The sequence below is a fragment of the Rousettus aegyptiacus genome, unplaced genomic scaffold (genome assembly GCF_014176215.1).
Source record: "Rousettus aegyptiacus isolate mRouAeg1 unplaced genomic scaffold, mRouAeg1.p scaffold_m13_p_2, whole genome shotgun sequence".
NCBI classification, from domain to species: domain Eukaryota; kingdom Metazoa; phylum Chordata; class Mammalia; order Chiroptera; family Pteropodidae; genus Rousettus; species Rousettus aegyptiacus.
In genome coordinates, this window is record NW_023416295.1 from 108097368 (window position 1) to 108119091 (window position 21724).

At 33.3% G+C, this 21724-nt stretch overlaps 1 protein-coding gene across 16 annotated transcripts in view; it reads left to right on the forward strand.

Annotated features, from left to right (window-relative positions):
• PPFIA2 (PTPRF interacting protein alpha 2) overlaps window positions 1–21724 on the forward strand; it is a 424261-nt gene that overhangs the window by 117123 nt on the left and 285414 nt on the right. Inside the window, exon 1 of one of the 16 annotated variants that reach the window (XM_036237957.1) lies at window positions 16004–20057. The exons of 12 other annotated variants lie outside the window; for them this stretch is intronic. In XM_036237957.1, coding sequence (XP_036093850.1) covers window positions 19977–20057 — 81 coding nt within the window. In that variant the 5' untranslated portion in view covers window positions 16004–19976. Of the gene's footprint in view, window positions 1–16003; window positions 20058–21724 lie in introns of those variants that run through there. 3 more of the 16 variants (XM_036237955.1, XM_036237960.1, XM_036237956.1) reach the window with 3 other exon arrangements.

Here is a 21724-nt window from a genome sequence, read left to right on the forward strand (position 1 = left end):
GGTATAGGCCCTAACTATGACCCTAATGTGTGTAAGTGCACAGGTTTAGCAACTAAGCATTTATTCAATTCTCTCTATAGGTTATACACAATTCTTATAAGCTTAAGAGATATATTTTTGACATCCCAGAAGCTTCCTGCTCTTTATGTAGGGCATAATTATGTGTATTTATACAGTATATCCATATAGACATATATTACATATATAATGTATAGTGTTTTCTTAGAAAAATAAAATCAGAGTTTTTATTTATTTTACTTTAGTAATAGTAGTGACATGTCCCATACTATCATAAATTTTTATTGACATGACCATATTTTTGAGCCAAGTTCCCCTATGGCTCACGACAAACAACTCTTTGCAATACAGTGTTGAGCATGAGATAAATTCTAGTACCACTTTAGAGAGTAAAACTGATTAACTTATATGAGCAATGCTATAGTATCAATATTTCTATGCTTTAACAAACTGAGTTAATGTCATTCTACATGAAATTTACCTAATTATTTGCATTTTAACAGGCTATTATTCTGAAAAAAAATTTTCATAACATAATAAATTACAAGATCTCCTAAGCTTCTTCACTTTTACAAATTGTTATCATGTTTAATATATGGAAACAATTTTAAATGTATGTGACCTATAACTTAAAATAGGTACTTCTATCAAAATTCTGAGACAGACCAAAACGGGTAAAGGAGTATGTCATTGTCTTAATTCTGGTCGCTGTCTGTGGTAGGATTTGGAGAGGCTACTCTTATCATCCTTATCTCGAGTAGGTGTTATATGTAAAATTGTGTCCTGGGACAAGTACTAAAGCAATGTACAGGTTGTAAGATCAACTTCACCCTGAACCTAATGTTAATAATTAAGGAATGGGGTATATAGAAATTAACAATCATTCATCTACTCTACATTTTCCTGGATTTGCAAGTTGGTGTCAACTACTCTAAAAAGAGTTTGTTTGGGCATTAAGTGCTTCTAGCTGTGAAGATTCACTTTCCAACCCACCTATCTTTTCCATTGTACCTGTTTCTTCTTATTCACTTTTTCATATGAAATCTTTTCCCTTGGCAAGGGCAAGAAAGATTATTTGCAATAACTAATTAGTACAAAATAAAATGACAGATGATTCAGTATAAAACTATATGTTCTGATAAAAGAAAATTGGTTTTCTGAAAATTGTTTTTTTGAGGTGTGTGTGTGTGTGTGTGTGTGTGTGTGTGTGTGTGTGTTTACTGCAGCTATTTTGAATAGTGCCCAAATTGTAGCTGCCTTGTTTACAGGAGATAAAAGAGTACTTAGTAAAATTTGCCTTTTTTAACCCCAATATCACAGTCTTATCTTCATCACATCTTAGGTGGAAAGTGATGTGGTTAACACTTCTCCATTCAAAATAGACTCCAAACTCAAAACATGATATCTTTAGCTAACACATAATAATTTCCATTAAATTTTTTTTCTGGTGTTCTAATTTATGTAACTTGGAACCTAACTGCTCAAGTATCTTTAAGTTCTTTTAACTAATGTATCACTATATCACATGCTGTATGTCCTAATATCTATCATTTCTCACAACAAGGCAAAAATTATGAATCTTTATAATTAACCATTCAATAAATATCGTTTTACTTCTTTTAGGCATAGAAGAGATATTTATAGGTATGGGTCTTTACTGTTATGAAGCTTACAGTCTCGATTTATAGATGAAGAAACAAAAATATAGATTTGTCTGCCATATTTTATGCTTCAAATATCGGTATATTAGTGCTAAAAGTTAATAATCCATTATTCATGCTCTTTAAGAGAACTGATAGTTAATCGACAGTGATTATACAAATAATTCTAATGTAAGAAATGGAGTTATAGTCTTTCTAATGAAACTATAAACAAAATGATCTGGGAGTATATGGCTAGGGGTTTGAGCACAAAGATGTCATTATTATATGAACATTTATATTTTTATAAATGTTAACTACAACACAGTAATCACACAAGGATTAATTGTAACTATAATAAATTCAGTTATTTAGAAAACAATATTTTTTTCTCTCTCCTATCTTACACATCTGTACATGCATGCTCACAGAATATTTTAAGAATTCAAAGTTGAATATTTATTTTTCTTCTGGGTCACCTGCAAACTGGATTTTAACTACCGGGTGGTTCTTTTTGCTTGTATACTTTTGTTCTGTTTTATTTTAACTTGCTTTGACACACTTTTAATCTGAGTGGAAAAACCTAATGCCACCTAACCATGTTTTAAGGTTTTCCTCCTTCCCTAATTACTTCTGGTGATTATTGGCTTAGGTAAAATTACAAAAATCAGTTAACTCTCATAGTTTGTTTTGAGTACCAAATATTGTCATGTTTCTATTTTCACCAAAAGCAGTGTATTACCTAAAATTGGGAATAACTAATATATTTTTTTAAGAAGTGAATATACATTTTAGGGCCTCCTACCTATTCAAGTGTATAATTCTATTATTCAAAGTAGCTTGTTTAAAGAAGACATTTTACTGACCAGTCCAGGGAGTGGAGTTGCTACTTTGTCTTGTGTATGTTAATTTGTATTCATTGATTCAACAAATATTCATTGAGTGACTATTATATGTGAGGCACTGTTCTAAGCACTGAAGTTATAGCAGAGAGCAAAACGAAATCCCTTGCCATGACAGAATTTACATAATTCTAGTAGGAGGGGAAAATGAGTTAGTTTCATTTCATGTCACGGTCTTTCTTTCTTTCTTTCTTTCTTTCTTTCTTTCTTTCTTTCTTTCTTTCTTTCTTTCTTTTTTTCTCTTTTCTTTCTTTCCTTTTCTTTCTTTCTTTCCATCAGATTTGGGGTTTCAGAGATGTATCTAGGTCATCAGGAAATTTGATTTTCTTTTGAGTGTCTGGCTTTCGGAACTCTACCCACATGCCTGTAGGCTACATATGTGGATATATTGCATATGTAGTCAGAAAACAGGTTGTAGTAGGAGTCTTATATGGTAAATGTAAGTCACTCTGACATCTTTGGCAGATCATTTAACTGTTCACATTTGTAAACTAGTAATACATCTCTCAGCCTTAGATGGAAGTAACAATGTTTCACTTCTATGTAATAGATGGAGGAATGTAGTGATATATTATTTTTGATCATTATAATGGCCTGAGATAATTAATCATTTTAATGAACATTTGTAAATACCAGTTTGTATGTCTCATGATATTTATCTGCCCTTTTAAATTAGTTCCATACATTTTGAGCATCTCTATTTTCACTGTTTTGAATACATCCTGAAAGTCTCACATCTCTAAATAAGCTACAGTATTCCTCTTGAGGGACCTCACAAGATTGCTTTCCTATTCACACTTCCATTTACTGCTGGCTGAAAGTCTAATCTCCCATTTGATTAAAATAGATTGTTGTTGGATGCAGTCGTAGGTTCATTATTACGCCTACTCATCATTGCAACTTCTTTCTTTTCCAAGGTAATTGTGGAAGAGTATATTCACTATCTTGTTTTTCTTTTCTTTTTTTTTTTTTAAAAAAAACTTTTAAATGCATCTTTTTACCGCCTTACCTTAGAGGTAATGTATTTCTGAAATAGATAAACCTTCCTGTATACATGTATGATTATTCACATCAATTTGTCTTCTAGACTATAAATGTTCTCTCTTTCTTTAAATATAAGTTATTTAACATTATTGCTAAATGGCCATGTTTATCACTGAAATGTCATCTGCGTTTTGGAGGTTTTGCAACTGAGATGTCATGATCTGGTGGGGGAGGGGAATAAAACATTGACAACCTTAGGCATATTCTATCCTATCAGGTTCATTTTTCCCAGACCCTTTCTGACTGTTTCAAATGGCAGTTAATTTAATTTCCATACCACTTTCTTTTTAAGTTTCTGCCAGGGTTCTTTAAGTGTTTGCTAGGGCTCTAGGACTGTGCCAGGATGCCTCAAGGATAGCTCTAGTAGGGACTCCTGAATAGGCAGGTGTCTGACTCTGTTACCTCTGCCTCAGACAAAGAAATACCACTCTATATGTCTTATATCTTATACTCCTACATATAATTTTATTTAAAATGTATTCTTCTGTTTACAAAAAAACAACATTGAATTATATCAACATTTTACTTGAAGAATCTATTTTGTTCCCCTTAGCACTGACACCTATAACTCCCAGATTATTTTGGGTATTGGTTTTGAGCCCTGTATCAAATTGTAAGCACTTGTTATTTATCATTATGTTCCCATCCTGGTCCTCCATTAAAGTCAGAATAGGAAAATAATCGCGTGGTAATTTGTGACCACAGTGGATTTTGGTGATCATTGGCAGAAAAATGCCACCTTTTTTTTCAGTCCACCTGGCTTGTTGTCTAAGTTATTAGCTAGGAAAAAGAGGCCACATCCTCCAGATGGCTCTTGCTTCAGTTATAAATTCAGGATGGGTTGCTTCACTGGCCTCTCTTTTGAGCTTCTTTTGCTGATTCTTCCACATGTCACTGAACTCTTTAATACAAGAGTGCTGAAGGGTTCAGTCAGTGGACCTCTCCTCATCTCTCCCTATATTTACTCCCTTAGTTCTATACACTGAAGACTTCCAAACATACAATTCTTGTAAGAACTCTACACTGAAATCCAAGCTCATATGTCTGACTGCCTACTCGACATCTCCGTGTGAATGTCTAATACATATTTAAAACTCAACATGTTGAAAACTGATCTCTGGTTTGTCCTTCCAAACCTGATTTAACCATAGTCTTCCCTATCACAGTTTATAGCAGCTCCATCCTTCAATGGTATAGGTAAAATTCTTAGAGTTATGCTTGTTTCCTATTTCCCTTAAGTCCAAATTTACCTTCAAAATATAGAGTCCAGCTATGTCTCATCACCTTTAGCACTACCACCTTGGTCTGAGCCACCATTAGCTTTCCCTGGCATAGCCTCCTAGCTAGTTTGTTTCTCTTCCCCTCTAATCACCCTTCCTCATGCTGTATTTGCAATCTAGAGGCCAATCTCAATCTAGAATGATCTTTTTAAAATGTTAGTCAATTATTTAATCATGTCACTCTTCCCCTCAAAGTCTTCCAAAGCCTCCCCTACCCTGCTTTCCCATTTTTCTCAGACTAAAAGTCAATGCATAATTAGTGCCCTATAACTTCCATGTAATCTGGCCTCTCATTCTCTCTCAGATTTCATCATCTATTATCTCTTTATTCATATTCCCAGCTTAGATACTCCACCCTCCTCGGTCTTCAGTCATACTCAAAGCATGCTATCATAGCACTTTTGTATTTCTTCTTCACTTTGTCTGGCACTCTCTTACTTTATTATTATGGCTCACGTCCTCACCTCAAGTCTGTTTCTTTTCAAATATTACTTTTTCACTGAGACCTTCTTTAACTACCTTAAAATTTTTTAGTTCCCTACTTCTCCCTACTTTTCTTTTTCCCCTTCATAGTACTTATAACATTCCAACATGCTGTATAAATTCTTTATTTATTCCACTGAAAGATAAGCTCCATAAGTAAAGTTATGTATTTGTTTCCATTTTGTTCACAATAGAATCTTTAGTAGTTCAAACAGCTTTAGGAGCTCAAAAAATATTTGTTAAATGAATAAATGACCCTTCCTTAAATTCTTTCTCTTAATATTTAAATAATATATCTACTTTGCTGTGGGTATCTCAGTGCCTTTAACATTTCTGAAGATGTCAAGAGGGATTTTAAAATTGCCTGCCATTTGCCTGAAACCTCTTACTTCTAATTCATGCTGCAGGGTCAATTTCAATGACCTTAGATACTCCCAGCCCCACTTCTACCAGATTCCATTCCCTTCCTGAATTTCTTTAATCCATGGAGAAACATCTCCAGCACCTAACTTTCCAAGTGTCATTAATGCAAATTTTCATGGATGATTTTAAGATAGCAAAGGATATTGCATCATCAAACAGAAAAGTTTAAATTAATAATAGACATAACAGTTCTTAAAGTTTATTGGTCATTCTATACCTCAGATTATGTCTTTATCATGGTCTCTCATCTGAAGCTTTGGATATTTGTTTATAACTTTAGAGTTCTAGGTTTTAGTTATAGCCTCATTAGCAAAGTACAAAAATTGGTAAATTAATACTTATAGATTATGAAAGAAAAGTAGTCAGGTCATTTTGATCATTTCTGTATCTATTTTGAATCCAGAGGACAAAATTGAGCTATATGAACCTTTGGCACACATTTTATTCTCTAGCAAATTTTACAGCAATTGCAAATACCAAGGGGATGATAGGCTTATATGGAATTTGTTAGGAAATATCATGAATAAACTTTTTTCTTTGAGATATACATTCTAGATTTAGTTGTATGATATTACTTTGGATATGTTCTGTTTTATCATCTTTCAATAAAAACGTCTTTATTTTTCCATTTATCTAATCAATTTATCTTTATTAGTAGGCAGTTTATTTTTTTTAATGGTTAGCTTTGTTTTGTTAGTGGCCATAAGGGAAATTATATTTTGTATTGTAAACTTCAACAGCTAAGGAACTAAAACATGGATTTTATAATGTTTTACCTTTTATCACTCTGAGAAAAACTCTCAAGTTACCAGAAAAACATTTTAACATTTAAGTTGCAAAAATAATGAAGATCTTACTAAAATTTCTGTTATGGAAAAATGTATTTTTTTGCTATTCCCCAAGGAATCTTGCAGTAAATTCATATTAGGTCACGATATTCACTAGTCCCATTCACTTTTCAAGGAGTATATATATTTTTTAAATCACGCCATATCCAGGTATAAATTTAGAGGGCAAGAAAAAAAAACTAATGATTACATTCTGTGGCATTTGAGTGGACTGCTATTGTTGACTTCTGTGACCACTTGAGACTAGAAAGCTAAGTATCTAGCATGCATAATTAACTATGTTTTACATATCCATTTCACTAACCCCTTAAGTATCATTGTCATTGAGACCAAAGCTCCTAAGAATATAAAAAGTATTAACCAATTCAGATGCTCCAAGTCCTTTACCATGGAGAGACATTTTGCTTCATTCTAAGTCCAAAGAGGGCAATATAGCAAGTAGCATGTAAGACATATACACATACAAAAAAACAAGATTTTTTGGCCATTACTGAATGATGATTTAACTAGAAAAAGCAATTTAATGATCTTCACAAATAATACTTATCTTTTAATTTTATAATAATATTTATACAAGGTTTTTAATAATTAAAGATGCCCTTTTAAAAATGATTATGTCCATGTTTTGAATTGTTGTATCCCCAATGCTTAGTAAAAGCTTAGAACATTATAGGCACTTAATTAATTAGTAATTGGTGAATTAATGAATAAGTGGTCTCATTATACAAGTTGGCAGGTCATTGTTATCTGTAGAAGTGTCATGGGCATCAAAAGCAGAATTTTTAAATATTAACATTCTTGCCAATTACTGAGGAATAATATATTATTGATTAAATTTCAGGGTTTATTTTTTACCCTACTTTTTACATTTAGTAGCTATTAGCTGAAGTAAAAGTATCACCTTCATATATTTATTCAATAAATATTAATTAATAACTTTATGCCAAACATCATCCTAACTACTGGGATATGACAGTTAATAAAACAGAAAAATAAACTGTTCTTTTACAAAATGAACTCTCTCTCTCTCTCTCTCATTATATATATATATTCAAAGAAGAAGATGAAATTAAATGAAGAAAATGAAAATAAAGCTGATTATAGACATAGAGAGTTGCAGTATGGGAATAGGGGCATACATTTTATACTCTTGGAAATTTTAGAGCAATTGCAAATACCAAGGTCGTAGTAGACTTAATATGGGATTTGAACTCAAAACTCACCAATCCTTTCTCCCCTTGCTCTAATTCCTGTCCCCTTCCCCTGCTCCACTTCTTTCTATTGCGCTTATCCCCTTCTAACATACAATGTAATTTATTCATTATAATGTTGATGGTTTCTGCACTTCTTCCCACTACAGTGAAGCTCTACAAGGAAGGGTGTTTGTCTACTGTGTTCACCAACGTATCCCAAATGCTTAGAGTAGAATGTGGCTCATAGCTGGTGCTCGATAGAGCTTCACTGTATTAATTGGCATTACATTCTGGGAACTGCAAAGAGATTGTGTGGCCAGCGGACAGTGTGTAGGGGCATGAAGTGAGGACAGAGAGTGCCAAAATCAAATACTATATAGCTTTATAGGCTATGGAAAGGACTTCGAATTTTTTTCTGAAGTGTGATGGAAAGTTATTGGACGGTTGAGAGTAAGAGAATGAAATGGTCTGATTCACATATTTATACATCTTATAGGCTGCAGTGGGGAGGACACAATCTACCTTCTCCAGGAGCTCCCAGTTGAATGGACAAGCACAGCAAATATAGACCTTAATATGGTCTATAAATGAAGTACGGACTAGTTGTATGGGAATAAAAAGATTCTGTATTAGTGAGACTTCATAGAAGAGGGGGCACTGGAGCTGGATCTTGAGTATGAGTAAAAAGAAAATGCTGGGCAACAGATAATTCAACACAATCCATTGGTGAAAAGAAAAAGAAATTTAGAGAGTAAGTTTGATTCTGAGTGACTGAGAGGGTGACAATGACAGTACATGCTTTACCTACATTATCTGACTTAAATTTCACAACATCCCAAGAGTTAAAACCTATTTTAATCCCCACTTCTCAGAGAAGAAAACTGAGGCTTAGGGAAGCTAAGTCAAAGCTTTGTTCATCAAGAAAGTAGAAGCATGTAGATATGAACTTGGATCTCTTTGATGCTAGAGACCATGTACTAGGTTGATGATTTAATAATAATACAATCAGAATTCAAAGAAATATTCAATTTCTTTCATCTAATCAGCTGAATCAAATTAATATTTATTGTTCATGAATGGTGGTGCCAGTGTATATAATGCTAACAGATTGTAATCATGTTATTGATTACGTGCCCTTTTGATATTAAAACAAAGCATTTATAATAAGAATTTCTTCTTTTGTTATGAAATGTTAATATTTATGTTTCTTTCATTTATTTCTGTGTGGTGAATGTCAAATATAAGGCAGAAGATCAAAGAAACTAGTGTGTGCCCATACTTTATCATGACATAAGAAACTTGTAATACTGTATCTTCATGGCCTCCTCATCAATAAGCTGCAAAACTGTGACTTGACCATTGTTGTTTAGGTGTCTACATTTACAGATAAGAGGTCGTGACCCAGGACATTTTTAATAATTCACTGTCAATATGTTCAAAATGAAGTTTTGCCAAGGTCATTCCCTAAATGGTGTTTAAACTTTTCATTCTTTATTTAGCTATAGGACTGAAAAATATACCAATAACACAAAACACATAAAAAGTGGAATTTAATGGAGAAAAGGTGAGAAGATAGACTTCTCAAAGTGTAAATATTAGCCCGTGATTTTTGAGAATAATGGTACACAAGATCAGTGTTTCTCAATTCCGTTCACATTATGGCACAAAGAGAAAATTATGATACTTCGACATCACACCAATGCAGACAGAGGAGGATGCTCAAGCCTAAAATTGAGTACCTCAGAAGCTCTTGGAGTCTCAGGATTGAATGAGTCACTCTGAAGCTGAGAGACCAGTATTTTAGCACACCTATAACCTATTTGCAATACGCTGGCTAGGAAGGAAGCTCTGCCCTAGTTAGCTCAGAATGATTCATGGTATGACCAAGAACAGCAGGACATTTTAATCTCTCATGTTCAGTTTGACTATAAAATAAAAGAATTGCACTACATCAGTGATCCTATAATCTGTTTGCACATTGAAAAAACACCTGGGAGATTTAGAAAAGAACCAATTTGGCATCCTTAAACTAATTAAACCAAAATCATTATAAGTGAGACCTAAACATTGGATTTTTTTAAAGCACCCTTGAGAATTCTAATGTGCAGAAGGTTCTATTGTGCCAGATAATGTCTAGGGTCTTCTGTATCTCTAATCATCTGGGATTTTAAATAATATTAGGAGATATTGTATTGCAATCTAAGTTTGGAGAATAAATATGTGAATGATTTAAAGAGATATCAAAGGAAAACCAATAAAAGAGACTGTCCCAGAAAAGAGTTTGCAAGCCACGGCTAATGATGCATAAAAAGATCCCCAATGTAGACTTAAAATTGCCAGGAAGCATCTCTTTCTCCTTGTTACAAAATTGAAATGGAACTATCAGTCTCAGACTTTGAAGTGAGAGGAAAAAGATAGGAATAGGGGCAAATACATGTAAGTTTGTAAGAAAAAAGATTGTAGTTTAAAACTGACCCGTTACTCTGTGGAAAGTGAGTGAGCAAGCAGTCGAGAGAGGCTGTAAACAGACTGGAGAGAGATTTATTAAGCTGCCGTGAAAGGAACGTGGGAGACGATGAGGGGCCAGACAGAAGAGAGGGCACTGTTGGGTTGAGGATGGTGAGCTGGCCAGTGAATTTGTTGTTTTATGTGCTCCAGTGGCACATGACGATTCAGGTTGTAGCAGAGAAGCTGGGCAATTGGATCCAATTTTTTGAATGAGTCGAAGTATTTCAAGAAAGTAGGCTGAGGGTATAGGCAAGAGAATGGAAGAACTAACAGACCATGGATTCTTGGTTAGGTACGGAGGCAATGGAAATAAGAATTGGCTGATTGACTGGGGGAAAAAAAAAAAAAAAAACTTGGTCAAATGATACTTATTTTCATACTATCCAAGAAAAATTATAGTGGAAAGAAGAGAATACATCCCCCTCCACCACATTAGAATAACACTTCTGGCCTCACTTGTACTCCCCTAGGAAGAAATAGCTTCCTTGATAAGTGAGTTTGAAAGAATGGCTTATTTCTTTTCTCTCTTGTTATCAACCTATGAAACTGTCTCCAAACAACATGCATTCTAAACTGCTTGCTGCCATGCAGTAAAAACTTTGTAGTTTTTTGCAACCTATGTATCCATAGCCAAAGATTTTAATTTAAGGAGGTAAGTCAGCTGATTTGCTTGCATGTCTAAGCTATTCTTTAATATACATACATTTTAATATGCTCCTTTCATACATAACTGTTTCATACCATTCGCTCACTTCTGAAACATTCAAAACTTCTGCCCCCAACCTGATTCTCAGCTGAAGTCCTTGCTTCCTAAGTTCCTGAGAATTTGTACAAACTCCCACCACTACGACTACCAGCATGGAATCCCATTTCATCATACATCATATTTTTCACCTTCTCCTAGAGCCTTTTCCTCAGCACAAGCTGTTCTTATTTCTCTCCCTTTTCCTTGCCAGCCATTGTCCCATTTCTTTGGTTCCCTTTACAACAACGTGCTTTAAGAGTGTTGTATAGGTATACTCTTTCCAATATGTCTCCTCCCATTTCACTATAAACTTACTTCGATCAGGTTTTTCTCCCAAACGTCCACTGCAGCCAAACTTTATTTTGCTAAATCTGGTGCCCGGTTCCCAGTTCTTATCTTTGATCCCTCAGTAGTGTTTGATACAGATGATCACTCTCACCTACCTGATTTATGTTAATCACTAGGCTTTCAGAACACATCTCTCTATTGGTCTTTCCTGTACTTCACTGATTGCTCCCATTCATTCTCTTTTGCTGGTCTCCCAGGACTCTTATTACTAGAGTGCACTAGGACCTGAACTTGGGTCTCTTCTCTTCTCGATTTATATTCACTTCCTGGTGACTAGTTTATTTATTTATTTATTTATTTGGTTTTCAGTCTGTATGATAACGAGGTCTCCAGATTTGTATATTCAACTGCCAACGTGACATTTTTATTTAGGTGACCAATAGAAACTTCAAACTCAATATGTGCAAAACTGAGCAACTGAATTTTTCCTAAACCTGCTTCTCTCACAGCCTTCTCCATTTTATTTGGTGGCAATTTCATCATTCTGCTACTCTGGCCAAAAAGTTGAGCAACTGCTCAGACTAAAAACCTTCTGGTTGTTCTGTATTTTCCTCTGTCTTTCACAGCCCATATCTGATACATTGAAACAATCTGAATATGTCTGTAAAATAAAAAGTACATATTTTATAATGTAGCTTAGTAATCAGAAAGACCTATTTCAAAAGGTGTGACATTTCCACTTTGTTTCCTTAGACTAGTTTTAATTTTTCTAAGACTCAATTTCCTTATATATAACTGAGGATGCCTTTTTTAGAGAGCTTTGTAAAAGGCAGCACTATGGCTGGCATATAATATCATTCAATAAATGGTAACTATTGAGTCATTGTTCTCGCTCTTAATAAAAAATAAAATGGAATAGTGAATGTCTTTGTCTTCTAAAGAACATTCTTTGAAAAAATAAAACTAAGAAGAAAATAATGCACTTGCTACCATAGCAACTGTGGCAGTAGAGATTTTGAAAAGTAAGAAATAAGTCTAAAGATTGCTTAAGTCTTGTCCACAGTTTTGCCTAATATTACCCTTGTTCCTATAATCTTTCAATCTTTCTAATCTTAAATATAAGACTATGAATGGTGTGTCCATCCATATAAATTAATGTTTTTTTTTTTAAGTTGTTCTATTATTTCAAGCTAGCTCTGGTAATTTTGTCCTAGAAGCCCTCCTATAGACTTGGTTACCATTATGATTATTTTCCTCTCATTCGATCAGTTAAATCTATTCTGGAGCAATATAGACAAAGTATTTAAAATAAAATGAGCTAGATTAACAGCATTAGAACATCTGCTTTGTTTGTGGGGAACGTACCTTTTTTCCCCTTTCATGTGATATTTCTCTTGATGCTCTTGTGAATGTGTGCATGAAGACAAGGTTACTTGTGTGTGCATTTTTGTGGGTTGAATGCACGGAAGTCTGCAATTTACTTCTCAATTTATTTTCTAAACTGCTCAGGCAGCATTATTTAATAAAAACAATATGTTTGGTAGTTAAAATATCTGGATTTGTTCATTTTTTTATTTATTCATCAAAAAACTTGCCTATTATGTACCAAGCAGTATACACAGCCCAAAGTTTAAATGTTAAATATACCACATATTAACTGTAAAGATCTAAGAATAAGAATAAACATTTTAAAATTCTCAGGACTAGTCAGCAAGTCAATGAAATAATTAATATTAGCAAGTCATGAAAAAAGAGAAGCAGAACAGCCAGAGGAAGATGTTTCAAGCATTCCTAAATACTTAGTTACTGGACGTCTACTCTATGCCATGAGTTGTGCCAGTCCTTGTTAGTGGTAGACAAGAAGATCCATATAAGGATAACTTTTGCACACTAAGGAAGCATATTTTATCTCAAACTTTAGATAGAAATTATGCTTCCTGATTAAAAAAATAAAATTGAAATTCTGTGTGAGTGACTGAGAATGTGTATCCCAATACAATAATGCTGGTTCAAAGTATCAGAGAACGTATATGGAAACTTAACAGTGAATAAATTAGAAAATAACAGACTTATCCAGAGTGAAAATATTATGTTTAGTCACCAATGGCTAGGAATTTTCTCAATTTCTGAGGAAAAGTGAAACTTTACATCAAATCCATATTGTACAATAGAGCATGCAGGGAATATCCAAGTTTAAGTTCAACATATAACACCCTGTATATAGTTCTCATGCCATAGAATGGACCAAATCTTTCTCAACTAGCTGTTTTTATTTTATAAATGTCAGAGCTCAGCAATCCTTGCACGTTATTATAAAAACTTAAATGACGTGGGCATCTGGTATTCAGAGTTGTAGATGAGGAAATAGCATCCTGTCTGTCATAGAACTTTAATTTCTATAAAACCAGGTCTGATGTCATATATTTCAGAACATGACAAAAACTTAAAGGAATATAATGAAAGTATTGAGTTGTTGTAAAATTATCGAGTTATAATAAATTAATTTTTTTGTTAAAAGACTGAAACAGAAAAAAAAACTTAATCCTGAATTTAATACAATTTAATATTAGCAATTTACATAAAAGTGGTAATGGGCTAGCATAATACATGTAAACTTTTGTGGAAAATGTGCTTTAAGCAAAGAGAAACTAAAGTAAATAATAAGGAATATGGAAATAAGATACTATTTTAAAATTTTCTGATTTCAGTTCTGAAGACAGTATATATGTACATATGATGTGTATTTTTATATGTATAAACTTGTGTAAACACATGCATGCACATACATATGTACACACATTTACATGCATGCCTAAATCTACACACATATAGATTATGTAAAAAAATATAACACATTATTATCAAGATGTGGATTGAAGCCAAACTTTAAAAAAATTCCTGTTATTAATGGAAGCTTGTAAATTTTAATTTATCAATATGCTTATTATATTTTTGTCTACATGGGTATAAATCTTAAGGGATCCCAAGGCATTCTAAATATTGTTTTGATTTATTTGGGACATCCTCAATCAATGATTTGTTAGGTAAAGAAATCACTCAAAAGTGGAAGAAAGTCTCTAAGGCATTAAAAGTTTTTTCGTTCTTTTGTTTGTGTTTTTGGGTCCTTCGATAGAAGATCTCACTGCTAGGATTGATTACACCTGTTGGATGGGGCTTCTCACTGACTAACTACAAAATGCAAAGTGTTTCCACTCAGTGTTTCACCTGCCCTTCATTTCTATTCTAACTGTAACAGGTATCTGTCACATCATCGCTCCTCTGTAAGGATTTGTTGAATAAATCAGTGAATGAATGAAAGAATGAACAAACCTTACAAACGTGTAGATTCAGCTGTGACTGTCAGAAAGTAGAAGACACAGAAACAGGATGTAAAAGTAAACTTCAGGTTTTGACAATCTTCACAGAGTCGTCTTTGCTATATTTTGTAGAACTTGTGATAATAGGATAAGGATATGGATATAGATAGAGATGCATAAATATGAATATATATTTAGATAGATAATAATAGATGGGTAGATATATAGATAATCTTAGATAGATAATTTAGCTGGCAATATATACTTAACTGGCTTCCGTATACCATCCATATGGATTCACTAGGATGTTTTGCCCATCTGGGCTGCAAATTTCACTCCATCTGGCATGACTTCTAACTGAACACTCGGCTCTAAAATTCTTTGTTATCCTATATTGCTACGGTGTAATATGGTATAAATTGTAGTAATATCTCTCCCTTTTCTTTCTCCTCTTCTTCCCTTCCCTTTGGCTCCTCCTCCTTCTTTTTCTCTTTCTTTCTTCTCTTTCTCTATCCATCACTCCCTCCCCACCTCCTATTCTTTGTGCAATATGACATTTCCCCCCTGAGCATTTCTCAGAAACTAACAGAAACTAAGAAGCCCTTTTTGGTGCATTCCTTTACCCAAATTCTTATCACTCAATCAAATTTTTTTAGCTTTTTATCCAATATCCATAAATAAATAAAGGAAAAGTTATATTGAATTGCTTGTCCTGAAGCAGAATATATCTACAGTTATTTGATTAAAAAATTATGTCACAGTGTTATAAAAAAAATGTTTGAGCTGAATCTTCCTGATGGGATATAAAACGGTAAGGTCTAAAGTATTTTTTTAACATTTTATAAAACCAAGCTGTCGACATATATATCAGAAGGCTAAAGGGTAATTATTCCCAGAGGCAGGAGGATGCATTAGATGACTTCTGGGAATCTCCTCTTAGTCTATTAAAAATAACTGTCTGGCTTCAGGACTTTATTATATTCATATTTAAGAAAGTATAATTTAGTTATCCTTTTTCTTTGTCATTTTCACCTTCCTTCTGTAAAAATTCAAGTGGTTGAAATACCGGGTATTAAGCTTTCTAGAGTTCATATTCTTTTTTATGTTAATGATCTTGACTCTAATAATTTCACCAGAGTTCATATTCCTAATTTACTTCTCCTGGTGAAAGATACATCTTGAGAGATTTTTTGAGGGGTGGTCTACATATACTAACTGGAGTGGGCATATTACTTACCCTCATATGATAGACATTGCCTGGAAACTATTGTTACCATGAGTACATTAAATTTCATTTCACATAGTAATATTGTACTCTATACTTCTATTTTCAAGTTAATGCTTAAAATAGTATAAATCAAAAGGAGTTAACCTAAAAATGAAGTTTCTTGACAAGCCAAAATAATCTTGGAAAGCTATTTGAAAAACTAAAAAAGATATCAAAATATACTAAGGAAAATATGAAACTATGACTCCACATTTCATATTTTTTGAGAAAAGAATGTTTGAATTTTACTTGATTTCATAGGAATAGGGTGTTAACCAGATTAAGTCTCTACAAATTTCACTTAAGAAGATGTTTATGTGTGAAAAAGCACATGTAGCTCAGTTACTTCTCATGCCCGAAATGTTTTCAGCCATATTTCCCCAAACATTCCGTACCATCTTATATCTTTTTGCACATTGACCCTTCTTTTTGGAAAGCCTTTAACCTCCTCCTCTTACTAGGATAACTCTGCTATATCCCTTGATTTAGTTCCTTTTCAGACAAACACAGTCTTCTTCAGGTTAAGTCAGTCATTAACATTTATTAAACTTCATTTTAGTTGTCTAACTAGTTACCTACCTCTTAATAGTTGCTGTCTCACTCACCAAATTTGAAGTGTCTTGAAGACAGACTGTATCTTTTATAATCACGCCTCCAGGGCCTGGAAAGAGAACCAGCTATCTACAACCGCAATGGACAAGGCAGGATTCTATATCCTTAGCAACTTTCAGACCTAGACACCACCTTCCCTATATCTATTACGCAGGGTGAGAAAGTTGAGTTGTCTCCAAATAGGCCTTCAGAAAAAATGAAATAATGTAATTATCATAAATAGCCTACATAGAAAAAAAATTTTGGAACAATGTATATTTTGGCAAATTTTAGCAATATTGGAATAAAGAATGCCACTTATATTAATTATATACTATTACTGTTTTTTTCCCCCACCTCTTTTACCATTAGTTCCCATTGCTTTCTTCCCCTCCCTACACAAGAAATATGAAAAAAAAAATGATATGTTCTTATTGGCCAAAAAGCTCCAGAATTCCTAGCTTAATAGTTTGCTGGTTAATGCAAATTCAGCAAGTATATGAGATTATGCCAGGAATATGTAATTTTTATACCAGAAGTATTTGGTTTATTGGCTCCTCTAAAATAACAATAATGAGAAATCTAGTGAATTTTCTGGTTAAATTACACCAGAACCAACTTACAGGTTAGCATTAAAGTACTTGGAGGTTATATTTGCATCATAATAATCTCTTTCGCAAAAAAAAATCTTTACTTTTAAAACCTGGGTTCCCAAGAAGCTTCATGTTCATTTTGGAGACATTGTTTCCACTCACAGCCCTTTGGAGAGCTCAAGTTATGTGGCCCGATTAACCACAGGAGGAAGTATGATTCCAACATGTATATTCAAGTGAGAAGAACTAAAATGTTTTACACATCACTGATTGCCATAGCTGGTATGTTTATATAGTTATTTTATTTAATTTGAGAATCAATGTAATGAATTCTGTGTGGGCTAAGAAGTCAGAATGGAAAAGAAGATTATAAAATTATATAGGTGCTTAAATAATTATGAAAAAATAAAAGATGATTTTTCAAGTTAACTTGCTATGATAATTAGAATTATAATTAAGGAGACTAACAGTTTTAGCAAATAGGTGATTATAAAGGAGAACAAAACACATTTAAAAAAATAATTATTTGTGTGCTCAAGAAACAAAAAAATGGGGACATGTCAAAGGGAAACAGGGCCTACATGAAGAATGTCCTAGTGGCCAAAGCTAGGATGAGCTGAGCATCAAAATAAATTGTATTGTATTATATTATCACCCCAAAGTATAAAATAAATTTATCTGAGTCCATACTAATATAAATAAATGATTGAAAAAATAATCAGAAGAAAAGAGGCAAATTTTCTGTATAGAAAAAAATTCATTTAATATATGTAGACACTATCCTCCTCCGGGAAGTAAAGCTTAGATTCAACCCCCTCTATCACCTCTTTGATTGTGCACTAGACTTAGTGACTAACTCCAAAAAATAGCATATGGAAAGAGAAGAATACTTAACTTTGCAGTAGGGAAACCTGGCAAACACTACCTTAACCAAGTGATGAAGGTTAATATCACTAGTGATATGTGCATATCATGTACCCCCAATATGGTGTGATGAGAAGGATACTTCACCCACAGCCCTAGACTATTCATGAGGAATATTAAACAAAAGAGAATATCCTATAGGATACTTGGGTAGTACTTAAATATGAGAAGCTGTCACAAACCAGAGGAAATTGGGGAGACATGGAAGCTAAGGAAATGTGGTGACTTGGATTGGAACCTAGAACACAAAGGGGGCATTAATAAAAAGACAAGTGAAGTCAAGAGATCAGTTAATAATGTACCATGTTTGTTTCTTAAGTTGGACAAATGTACCACAGTAATGTAAGATGTTAACAACTAGGGAAGCTGGGCGAAGGATATATGGAAATTCTCTAAACTATCTTTGTAACTTTTCTTTAAATTTAAAATTGCCCCTAAATTAAACATTTATTTTAAAATTATCTTCTGGTTTACAGAGCAGTTTTCTAGGTAAATAATTATACTTACCCAGTCATATAATTTACCAGAATGTAGAAATCCCATCTAAGGAATTGAGAATCATTATTCTGCATCCTCTTCATTGATTTTATAAATTTGAATTGTAACTGGAGAATTGAAAGTACAAATAAATGATAATTTAAGTTTTAAGAGCTCATCACCATAATTTTCCTTTTGTAGTTTTCAGGTTCAAAGCAGGTGGTTTCTGGTTCTTGATTGTGCATAACTATGTCATCTTAGATACATTCACAAATATACCACTTTTGGGTCATTCTTATCTCTTTCCTCCTGAAGTCTCCAACTTTGAACCACGTGTAAATGGAACATTTATTTTTACCTCTAAAAAGTGCAAAGTCATCTGAATATGATCTTTTATACAGACTGAATAATTTGTGTTAAAAGACATAGAAAAATGAACGTGCTTCGCAACACAGCCTAGATGTTTGCAATTAATGTTTTTGGATCTTGAGTCAAAAATCTTTATGCACCTAAAAGATATTTTCTTAACTGTTTTCTACATATGAGAGAAAGTTGTGATTTTTTAAAGTGTACTTTTTTAGACATCAACTGTGAAACTTAATCATTTTCAAGTTAAGGTGGGGGAAATAGAATAATGACTATGCTCATATGATGTTCTTTTAGAGTTCAGAGAAGTAGAAATATTTAGTGCATTTTATTTGATAACATTCATAGTATTATATAATCTTACTGACTTGTATGCCTGGGACCTCAATATCCTAGCCAGCTATAATATGCTTTGATCTATAAATTTAGAAAGAAGTCTACTTTAAAAGAAAGAGCTTTGTACAAAAATTAAAAATCTTGCTGAAAATACTGAAAGTAACAAAGATATTTGGAAATCTACAGAAATAAGAGTGATGGAACAATAACGTGTTACTAAATACAGCTTTAAACAGTGTATGAAACATGCTTCAGGTTAGTCAGAAGAGGTCCTCTGAATTACACTGTGCACGCTTCCCTGAAATGAAACTGTATGTTATTGGTTAACCAGGATATTTAGCATAATCACTCTGCTAGACTGTGGTGGAGGGAGGTGATTATCACTGAGAACAGATGGGCAGGTCCACAGCACTGCCAGATTCTGCATAAGCTCCATTTATTGTTGGTTCTTGCTTCTTTTCCTTCTGTGTTTTAAAAAAAAAAAAAACAATTTAAACATTGTATGTTCTAAAGAACTAGCTGCACAAAAGGTTGATGGCTGATGACCTTTCAGCTTAGATTTCCAACGTAGGAGAAAGATTCAAAATGCTATCACTGTGTATCTATGAAGGATGGGGCAGATTTCATTTTACTCTCCAGCCTCCCTCAATGCATGCACGGATTTATCTGTACGCTAAGCTCTCTGCTCTGCATCTGTAGCTCCTTGAGGATTATACTGTCTCTGTGATCAGAAATGATTTTCTCGGATATGAACACCGTTTCTGGCTCCCCTAAAGTGCATCCTCCTAATGGGACCCGGTTTTACACTTTTCAAGTAAGTGTGCTTTAAATGGCTTCACTACATAGGAAGTTGATGTATAGTGAAACTTTTAATGAAGAGAAATCTAAGGGAAGGGAAACTGCAAAGTATGAAGGTATTAAAGAGGATGTAAGAAATACATAATGTGCATGTCAGTTTAATCTGTGCTTTAAATATGGAAATAAGATGGCATTAGGATTCTCTGAATGCAAGCAAAATAGTAATGAACACTTATTTTTCACAGGGATTTAAAATTTTTTCTACATGTCATAATTGAGGGTTTATGAGATATGTCTTCTGATATTGTTGTTTATGGCTACAGTATGGTGAACATTACAGAGTTACTTCCCTTGTATATCTCAGAAAGAATAGAATTAAAAGACATTGTATGGAACTTTGCAAACTGTGTCCTCTGGGATTAGAAAAATGTTTGTATTTCATATGCATAGCTTAACATAATTTCTATTTTTTATTTTTTTTATGTGCAATATGCCAGCAATCAATTATACAGGAGGCTTAAGTATCATGTTTAATATGCTTTTGAATTTGAGGTAAAGTAGAAACTCATTAAGATGGAAGATTTTCTGTTATCAAAAAGTCAAAATGATTAATAATATGAATATAATAGTGAGTTCAAAGCTGTTACCTACTAAATGTATTTCAACTACCTAAGAAAAAATCATTCATCCTTCTAGAAAATGGTTAAGTCTAAACTAAACCAGATTCTACCTCATTTTTATCCTCAAATTGTATCTTTCAGTACTAAGGTTTACTTTGTAATTTAGTCATGTTCTTTATATGAAAAGGGAAAATTAACCTTTTCTCTCTGTATATTTTACATTATGGGAAGGAACATAAACATATTGGCATTTAATTATTTTAGCTACATAGTTATAACGTTCTGGGAAAAAAAACTACAAAGACCTAGAGAATTAATATAGTAAAGTCTAAATTCTTTATAAAGGTGGCTCTGAATAAATGCATGTCTTATTTATTAAAGTCTCTTGCCTTTGCAAACTATAAGCAGTAGGGATAATTATTCTCTCTCTCTCTCCGTTTCGTACTTCTATTTTTAATCCTGTCACCTCTCCTGCTTTACAATGATATCTACTAATAGTACAAGTCTGTGCTGTTACTGAATATATTCGCTTCCTAGTGGAGATCTGCTTATTGTGGCAGTGACTCAAAATGCAAGTGCCCTGGGGCTGTTCTACAGAATTATTACTTTTTTTCCCCCTTCTCCATACACTGAGATATAAACGCTCTTTACAATATCCTGTAGCTGTCTCTTTAAGTCAGCTTTTGACATTAGGTATTCTACCTCAGTCTCTTAAAGTTTAAGGGTCAGTAAATTCCATATGCTCAGTCATGACACAGGCTCCTTCAGTAAAGATCTTGCTGACACCTTTCTTGGCAGGTGGTTTTCTTTGAAAACACACTGGAATGATTTTAATCATTCACTTTTTTGTTGATGTTATAACAATTCATGTAAAAACTCTAGGATTTGAGATAAAGTAGAAATGTTGGTAAATATGAACTCTACCTCCTATATTTTTAATTCAGAAAATATATTTGATCTTGACATTTATAAAAGGAAATGTGTCTCACTTTTTGTTGCTATTGTTTTTGTATTCGGTGGAAAAGATGAAAGATGGTTTTAAAGCATGAAGGTAAAGATTTAT